This window comes from Camelus bactrianus, chromosome 27 (genome assembly GCF_048773025.1).
Source record: "Camelus bactrianus isolate YW-2024 breed Bactrian camel chromosome 27, ASM4877302v1, whole genome shotgun sequence".
Taxonomy (NCBI): domain Eukaryota; kingdom Metazoa; phylum Chordata; class Mammalia; order Artiodactyla; family Camelidae; genus Camelus; species Camelus bactrianus.
Genome location: NC_133565.1, coordinates 21,169,238 through 21,178,665, shown reverse-complemented (window position 1 = coordinate 21,178,665; position 9,428 = coordinate 21,169,238). Strand labels below are relative to the sequence as shown.

The window sequence follows — 9,428 nt, the reverse complement described above, 5'->3', positions numbered from 1 at the left end:
TGGTGTACACAGTCACTCTCTGGGCTTCTCAGTTCCTCTCCCTACCAAGATTCCAGGGTCCATGTGGCCCTCTCCCCCTCCTTTCACACATCTTCCCACTCAACCCCTCTAGCTTGGGCTAAGAATGGCACCAACACTGGACATTCACTGTGTGCCAGGTTCTGTCCTAAGTACTTTACATGAATTAATTCACTGTATCTTCAAACAACTCTATGGGATGGGCAAGCCCATTTTACAGAAGAGGGAATGGAGGCTCAGAGAGGTTAAGTGACTTGCTCAAGGTCACACAGCTAGGAAAGTGGAGAAGCTGAGATGTGGTCTGGCTTAACTCTGCTGCTCATTTAGTATTCACAGCAGGGATTTGGGGGCAAAACAGACCTAAGTGTACATTGTGGCCTTGCCCTTGCTAAGTAACCCTAGGCAAATCAATCCAGCTCCCCGAGCCTCCCTTTTCTGATCTGTAAAATGGGCAGGCATTTGTTCTTGACTCACTGGTAGTTTCAAAAGATAAAATGTGAATACAGCCAGCAGTTAACCTGGCCCCAAAAAAGCTTCGGTCTCTTGCAGGCTGACAGACCCCTCCACAGTGCCATCACCCTATCCCTGGGCTGCGAGCCAGGAGGGGGACCTTTGGGAAGGAAGCAGCCACTCCCAGCTTGGGGGTCCTAGCCTGATGGTAGCAGCAAAGATGGTCTCATCCTGAATCTCAGGCCAGCCCACCCAACCTCATCCCAGAAGGCCCTTCCTTGTCCCTCCACCATGTGGCCATCTGTCTTCCAGATGGTTCCAGCTCTGCAAGGGAACCTGGACCCCTCAAGCCCTAAAGATAGCTCATTATAAGGAGAAAAAGTAATTTTAGAGAAGCATGAGGATTTGGTTGTTACACTGCTTCACCTTCTGCAGGCATTCACAACACTCAGCTCACACATGCACACGCACTGTCCCCCACCCCAGGTACACACACTGTAATGGGACACCTACCACCAAAGTCAACCCTCCACCCTCAAAGGAACCAAAGCCTGTTCAGAAAACAAACTCCAACACGTAGTCCAAAAGAAAATAACAAAACAAAACCCAAACTTTACTTGCATTTAGCCATTAATAAATAATTTACAGTATGTACATGTGGTGACACTCCACACAGGTCGCAGACACAGGACGCAGTGAGGGGTCCCCACTTCCAAGCAGAACTCGATCAAACACAACCAAAATAAAGTGCTTCACTTTTGACTTCCAACAGAGGGACCATCTAAAAACCAGCAGGGAGGGGCTGGGCCACGCCTCCCACCCACCTGCCCGCCCACCCGCCCATGCCCACGGCTTGGCAGGGAGAGAGGACCTCTTGGAGGGGGAGGCAGGGACATCCGCAGCCTCCTGGGCCAGTGTATGAGAGGTCCCGGGGGAACAGCAGAGAGGCTGCCGGGGATGTGGCGGGCGAGTGGGGACAGTGTGGGCCTGTGGGGGCTTCTGGGAGGATCGCCCTCTGGGGCCCAGCCGTACCTTTGGGAGTGGAGCCCAGCCCAGTGCTGGTCCCTGGGGTTCTCTGAAACAGCAGCAGAGGTGGGGCTGGTTCGGGGCTCCTGGGACGGGCAGCCTGGCTGACAAGAGGCTGGAGCCAGGCCCAGCGGCAAGACTCCTGGTTGTGTGGCCACTGGGCTTAAGGGAAAGGCTGAGATGGAGGAGACCCTGCCAGGGACGCTAAGGGCTAAGACCCCTTCCAGAACCTGCTCCTCTCCCCAGAATGCATACCTGGGTGGACAGGGTGGGGAGGGGGGCTCTGAGAGGCAGGTGAGGAGACAGCAGAGGATCAGGGCAGGCCAGCTGGCCCTATCCACTGGGTCTCCAGCCCACACCCTGTGGCCCCAGCCCCGCTGCCCACAGGCTCCTGCCACCTGCTGGAGAGGAAGGAACAGAAATCAAGGGAGCAGTTCTCTGTTTAGACGTTTAGAAACAAAGACTCGACTTCCTTAGAACAGTAGGGAACAGGGGACAGGAGGGTGGGGGAAGGGCCATCGCTCAGAGCACGTGCCAACATGTGTTGTCCTCCACCTGCAGGGCTGAACCCGCACCCACAGCAGCCGGGGCGCACACGGTGGTCTCTCCCTGGCTCTCAGGGAGGCCATGGGCAGAAAGGCACCGGGAGGGCACAACCTTTTGGCCTAAGGGTTCTATCAGTTTCCTAACGATGCTCAGCAAGCCCTGGGGGTGTCCTCAAGCCCAAGGGGAAAGGATGCCCTGCCTGCCCAGGGGGGTCCAGCCTTGAGGCTGCCTCAGACCCTGGCTTCATGTGTGCGAGTGTGTGTGAGTGTGTGCGTGGGCGTGGGTGTGGGCGCGGGCGCGGGCGGCCCCAGGATGCGCGTGCAGCAGTCAGCCGGGCCTGTTTCAGTGCATTGCGAGGGGTGGGGGCAGCTCGACTCTGCCCACGCCCAGTGTCTCTGGCGGGGTGGGGGCTTCGGGCGGGGGCTTGGGCCTGAGGGGCTCTGATTTGCACATTCACACGGCGGGGCGGGCGGAGAGGAGCGGCTCTCCCTCTGCACAGCTCTACTGTCACAAACATCACAGCACCGGTCACCACAACCTTGTCACAGGCCCCCGGGAGGGGAGGGGATGCCCCACGCCCCCAGCCCTTGCCAGCAGGCAGCCCCAGGCAGCTCGGAGGTAACCGTCCCATGTGGCTGGCTGGGTTCCAGACCCCTGCAGGGAGTGCGGGGCCACCAGCCCTCGCGTGCAGCCGCCGACCAGCTTGCAGACGCCTGGCTCTCCGTCCTACGCAGCCTCCAAGAGCGCAGGGAGCAGAGTCAGGAGCAGAAGGCTGCTGAAGAGGGGCTGGGGGGCCGAGGGCGGCCCCGCAGAGGCTGCCCGGCCCGGGGGCTCCCGAGTCCTCTCGTACAGGTGCAACTTGTCCTTGTTGGAGTGGAGCATCTTGACGTCCTCCAGCGCGTAGTAGGCGGCCAGGGTGAAGTTCACGTCTCCCGTGGTGAGCAGGTCGAAGACGCAGGCCTGGTAGTAGAGGTCCTCCACGGGCAGCTTCTCCTTACACTTGGCCACGGCCGTCTCGTACGGGAAGGTGTCAGGGGCCGCTGGGGCGGGGCTGGCGGCTGGCGGCCGGCGGGCACCGGGGCCCTCGGCGCGGAAGGCCTGGAAGTCGATCTGCTGGTTGAGGGGGCAGCCCCGCAGGCAGAGGTAGAGGCCCTGGCTGTCCCGGTCTTCCACGGCGTTGACCACCTCCTCGGGCATGCGGACCGCGAAAGTCAGGTAGCGGCCCACCTGGCGGACCACGATGGTGGTGCCGATGTACTTGGCCTGGATCTCCACGTGCTGGCCCGACACCTTCTCCGTGATCTTCAGGCTGTTGGCCCCGTGCTTGTCCCCGCCGTTCTTGGAGCCGTCGGCAAAGGCGGCCGGGAGCTCGTCCATCTCAGCCTGGTACACCTTCTGGTCCACACACTCCTGGAAGTTCTTGAAGATGATGGTGAGCTGCGCGGAAGGGGACAGAGAGAGGGCGTGAGGCCCAGCCCCGTTTTCATGATGCTCTGGACTCCGAGGAAGGATGGCAGGAGCCCCCAGGTGCCCCAGACTGTCCGTCCCCCATTCTGGTCACAGCTCAGTGCCACCTGCACTGTTATGCATTTCATATTTTTCTTTAAAACAATTTGCTTTTTTGCTTAAAATTTTTTTTCTGACTAGAAGGGGAACTTCATACTACTACACTAAGTGGGAACCAGTTCATTGACCATAAGCAGAGGTGAACCATAAAAAGAAAAGCCCAGCCAATTAAAAATAAAAAGGTCCTTGTCCACTGTAGTGGGCCGAATCACGGCCTCCGAGGTATCAGGCCCTAATCCCTAGAACCTGTGAACGTGTGACCTCATATGGCAAACGGGCTTGTGCAGGTGGGATTACGTTATGGTTACTGAGATGGAGAAGTGAGTCTGGATTTTCCTGGTGGGCCCTAAAAGTGATCACATGCGATCAAAAGGCGGAGGCAGAGGGAGATCTGACCACAGAATAGAAGGCTGCATTTCCATGGAGACAGAGATGATGCGGCCTCAAGCTGAAGGATGCCGGCAGCCCCCAGAGGCTGAAAGAGGTAACAAACAGATTTCCCCCTGGAGCTGCTGGAAGCATCTGCCTTGATGTTAGCCCTGTAAGACCCATTTCAGACTTTCGCCTTCAGAAGTGTAAGGGAGTAAGTTTCTGTTTGAACCACTCGGTTTGTGGTACTTGTTACAGCAGCAATAGGAAATGCATAGGCCCACAACCATCTAACATCACCTCTCACACTGCCAGGGGACCCGCAGCAGAATTCCTGGAAAAGGGCTGCAAGCCACTGGCCGAACGTAACAGCAGGTGAAATGGAAAAGGCTGATGTTCAAAGAAAGAACAAGCAAACAAAATCCATGCAGGTGACCAGAGGCCAGCAGAGGCCACCACAGCAGGGCTGCCCCGAGGGGTAACCAGCTGGGCCTTGGAGGTGAGCAGGAGGCACAGGGAGGAGAGGGAGGGGCCGGTCAGCAAAAGGGAGAAGGGGGCTCCAGACTGGGACAGCCAGGGGAGCAGGGAGGCCCTTTTCTGCTGGAGCCTGCAGCTGGGGCAAGGGGAAGCGCTGAGCTGCTAGAGAAGCAGAGGGCTGAGTGGCTCCATCAGTAACTGTCCTCCTGAGAACCACAGACACGCTCGCTACATTCATTACTTCTTGTCCTGTGCGGTACAGCAGGGCAGGTGACATCACCTCCGATTTACAGATAAGGAAATTCGGGTTCAGAGAGGGAAAGTGACTTGCCCGAGGTCACACAGCGAGCAAGAGGCAGAGGTGGGATTAGGCTCTTGGTTTCCAGTGCCTGGGCATTTCATTGGCCACAGAGCCATAGGGTGGGAGGCTTGGGAGAAGGATAAGAGACAGAAACAGCCCAGGGAATGGTGTGTTTCCCCGGCACCCAGGGTGAAACGTCCGGCTGCTCCTTCCTCCGTAATCCTAACCAGGAAGACTGTATGAGGCGGAGACATGAGGGAAACTGGGAAACGGCCCCGCTGACGTTCCTGCTGCGGGTGCCAGTGGCTTTACCACTGGTGGCTCTGGGTGCCTCTGTGGTCACAGCACCCCCGGGCCCAAGGGCCACTGGAACCTGGACTCCCAGCCCAAAGCCAGGGAGGGAGGCAGGGTGATGGGGGCAAGTCGGTGCCCAGGCTTTTTGGAACCCCCTGCTAAAAGGACCCCCCACCCCAACTTCTACACGGCCCCTGTACACCACTCCAGGCTTTGTTTGTCCCCTCACCCATGCCACCAAGCCTGGAGAAGAAAAGGCCTCGCCAGCTGGCTCACAAGGCTCCCTGAGGGGTACCATGCCTCCTCATAACATATTAGACCTGGGGGGCTCCAGCAAGGGGCAGGGAGCTGCTGATGACACGTATGGCTGGCCATGGCTGAATTCTCTGCCTGGGAAGCCCGGGGTACATGGCTGTTCAGGGGCATGAAGATGGCCTGGGGTGGCCTGGGGTGGCCTGCGGGCTGAGGGCAGCACCTCAAGGCACTAAGGCAATTTCCTGCCAGGCACCAAAGAGGAGACCCAGAGCAACTGTGATGGGGAAGGGATGGTGGGGAGAGCTGCAGACAGACCTCAGCTCAGGCAGAGGGCAGGGAGAGGCCAGCCGAGACAGGCAGGACCCAGGCCTGGAGCATGTCTGGCTGCAGTTCTGGGGTGGCTGGGGCACAGCCAGGAGGCCTAGGGGGAGGCTGGCAGGGAGTGGCCTCTGCCTGGGGCCTCAGGAACAGGTGCTGAGGACTGGAGAGAGAGGTGGCCCAGAGGCTGCAGAAATTTCAAGGCTGAGCACCCCAACAGGGTGGCAAGAGCTGGGGTGGAGGTGTCCCTGGCTCTGATTCATCACTGCACAGTGGGTCCCCCTGCCCACACCACCAGAGTAAAGCTCAGTGGTGACCAGGCAGGGAGCGTATGAGGAGCCTGAGGCCTTTAGAGGGAACTCAGAGGAGACCCTGGCCCTTCTTACCCTGCTCCTGAGAAATGCAGGGACGAGAGGGTGTTAGGGGCGCACGCAGGCCGCAGTGTGACGCCTGAGAACTCTAGGCACTTGAGGCTTTGTGGGGCCCGCCCTCCATCAGAAAGGTTGAAAGCTGCATTTCTGGACCGCGTTGGTGTGAAGGCTAATACAGTCTAGGTGGGATGACACTGACTTTTCCCTTCTGCCTTGAGAAGAAAGGAAAGCCTCCTCGTGGGCCCTAGAAGCCTCGGGGCCACCATGCTGTGCCTGTGGGGCCTGACAGATGACGGCGGGGTGGGCAGGGGGCACACTCTGGAGTCTTCCCAGGACACAAGGAGGGGCTGGGCTCGGAAGCTGAATGCCAGGGGCCCCATGCACAGCTCCCTGGGCCCGGGGCTCCCTGGAGGTCATAGGCTGTGGGATGTCCAAGGCGGCTGTAGCCTCTCCATCCCGCCTTGAGCGAGTCCTACGTATTGAACCACAGGGAATGGCTGCCCCCCTCCCGCCCAGACCTACCACTTCACCTGGATCCACCTCCTGCTCCAACCGAGGCTCCTGCCCTGATGTGGAGGCTGCCTGCGGGGGGCCGGGAGGTGGGCCAGCCGGGTGGTCTGGGCGCTGGGTGGTCCTGCCTTTGAGGGAGGGGAATGGGATGAGGGGCTCCGATGTCCCTGCCTGGTGTGCCTGGTGTGCAGGGCCACACAGACACAGAGACACTGGGGGCGGGAAGGGGGGAGCGGCTTTCCAAGGGCCATCAGCCTCCCTGGAACAGGAAAGGCTGGTTTCGCTCTAACCGCCATCTCTCGTGGAGACAGTCTCCTGGAAGGCTGACAGGCCGCTTGACTCTTCTTGGCACCAGTGCCAGGGACTCAACCACAAGTAACAGCATGAAGGGGGCCTGTCGAAAGCCGGGCGGCTCGCTGCCAATGCGGCCACGGGTGCGGCCGCCGCTCCCCTCTGCTGCCCCCCTTCCCGGAGGGGCCCGCGCCCTCTCCACCGCCGGGCAGGGGGCAGAGCCCCACTTCACTGACAGCTATTTAGGGAGCACTGACTATGTGCCAGGCCTGGGACTGGGGGCTGTGTCCCCAGGAGGGGAGGAAACAGGCCAAGTCCCAGGTTCTCATGAAGCTCACATTCCGGGGGGTGAGGGGTGGTATCACAGACAAGCCGAGCAGTGATGCTGGGTGAGGGGACGTCAGTGCTCCCGGGGGGCCTGCAAGGGGGCTGGGGGAGGGGGGAAGGCAGGGACCCCGGAGTTCCTCTCCTCCCTAAGGCTCAGTTTCCCCACCTGTAAAATGCACAGCTGGCAAGAGGGAGACAGAGCAGGGGGGGGTCAGGGATGGGGTCGGGCAGGGGAGGCAGTCCCCGGGAGCAGGAAGCTGGCTGGGAAACACTAGATCTTGACCCTCCAAAGAACAGAGGGATGGGAAGGGCTGGACCAGCCAACAGCACACTCTCGGGCGGGCACTGCGGCTGAAGGGAGTGGGTTCCTGTGAGCAGGGAGTCAGGCAGAGGGCTCTTGCAGGGGGAGGGGGTACCACAAGAGCCCCCGGCCCGAACACCTCAGAGATAAAAGCCCACATTCTGCTTGGCTCTGCTGCCACCTACTCCTGTCCATCCTTCGGGGTGCAAGCTCGGTGCAAGTACTTGCAGGAGCCCTCCCCTCAGGCGCCCCCAGGCCCTCAGCATCCTGCTGCCCAAGCACCCATTGCCAGCACCCCTTGGCCGGCTTCTTCTCCATCATTAGCCTGGGAGCTGTTGGGAGGGAAGCATCCCCAAGAACAGAGACCGTCACAAAAGAGCTGCCTGGTCAGTGTCTTCTGAATCAACGAAGGAACAAACACAGCTGAGTAATGGAGGCCCACGAGAACAGGCAGAGGCAGGCTGAGGGTGCTGGCAACCAGCCACCGACATCTCTCACCTGGGTACCATGAGGCCCCCAGTCTGCCCTGAGACCTGAGACCCGCCAGGCCACAGACACTGAGCCTGTCACTGCCTGGCCTCCAGCCAAGAGCCTTGCGCTGCCTCCTGGCTGATGGGAAGACAATAGAAGGCTGTCAGAGGGCCCTTAGCCTGCTGACAAGAGCAAGGGGGTCCCTGGTTGCAGCAGGAACGGTCTGGGTTGGTTAAGGGGCCCAGCTGCCGAGCTCCCTACTCTTCTGGAGGCTCCACACTGGGAGAGGAAGGGAGGCCTCCCCCCCCAATGTCTGCTTGGGCAGGTCTGCTGACCACAGTGTCCAGCAGTGAGTCTGGAACAGAGTGGGCATTTGAAAAATGTGGGCTGAATGAATGAATGGAACACAGGAATGAATGATTCATCCATGTGGTTTCTGGACTGCCTTGCTGAGCTCAGGGTCCTTCTGCGTGTCAGCGGAGAGCCTAGGGTGGGGTCCAGGGTCTAAGCCCAGGCGCATCACCCCAGCCTGTGGGACCCCCCAGTGTGGGACCTAAAGACTTGCTCTACCTGTCACCCCCCCCCCCCAAAGAGGGCAGCAGCTCCGCCTTGCTGGTCACCGACCACTATTCCTCCCAGGTCTGTTATCACATTTGATGCCCCACCCTGGGTCAGGAGGGGCAGGCCTCCTGAGGTCCACAGCCCTCTCACCCCCTGGACCTCCTGGGCGCCCCCTGTCAGGATGGGACAGGGAGGTGGGGTCCCCCTCCACAGTATGTTTGCTGCTAGATTTAGAAGCTGCAGCCTCAGACTCCCAGCGTTCATTTATCTTGGCTCTGGGGACGGAGGCGGGAAGGTGAAGGGGCCGCAGAGAAGGCGGCCGGGTCCTTGACTCATGCCCCCCTTGGTCTGCGGAGGGCGGGGAATAGGGATGGGGCAGAAGGACCACCAGCCACAATTTTCTGCCCACTAGGCTTCAATGGCCTGGGGCCAAGGCCGGCTTGTTTCCTACCCAGCAGTTGGTCCCAGAGAGAGACCCCTGCAGGCATGCAAGGGCCACCAGAGCAGAGGGAGGTGGCAGGAATTTTCCTGGCTGCCAGGTCACCTCACTGTCCTCCTCTGGGGTGTGGAGGGACAAGAAGGAACAGAAACGCCCTTGTGGGCCAGCCTGGCGCTGCCCCACATGCCGCCTTGCAATGTGCTCTTCCTGGGAAAACAGACCCACTGCCAAACCGGAAACCCCAGGGGCTCTGGCCAGGCCCAGGGGAGGCAGAGGTGCCCCCATCGTGGGGACTCTGATCACCCACCAGCCTCCTGGACTGGAGGCGACACCCACCCTTGCAGGAGACCCTCCTGGAAAACGGGAGGGAGAATCTAGGGTGGACAGGAATGTCCCATTGCCTGGGCCACGGGCCACATCACAGCTGCCTCTGGCTGTGGACCCATGAGCAGAGCTCAAGTCCTGCCACCCAGACACTGAGGCCTCCCTAGGTCAGAAAATGACCAGCTCTCGGTTGCCTCTGGGGCTTCAGATGGG

At 60.1% G+C, this 9,428-nt stretch overlaps 1 protein-coding gene across 1 annotated transcript in view; it reads right to left on the bottom strand.

Moving 5' to 3' along the window:
* Positions 1-1,055: 1,055 nt before the first annotated feature.
* RGMA (repulsive guidance molecule BMP co-receptor a) overlaps positions 1,056-9,428 on the bottom strand; it is a 41,741-nt gene continuing 33,368 nt past the window's right edge. Inside the window, exon 4 of the mRNA XM_010962919.3 lies at positions 1,056-3,477. Coding sequence (XP_010961221.3) covers positions 2,767-3,477 — 711 coding nt within the window. The 3' untranslated portion in view covers positions 1,056-2,766. The remainder of the gene's footprint in view (positions 3,478-9,428) is intronic.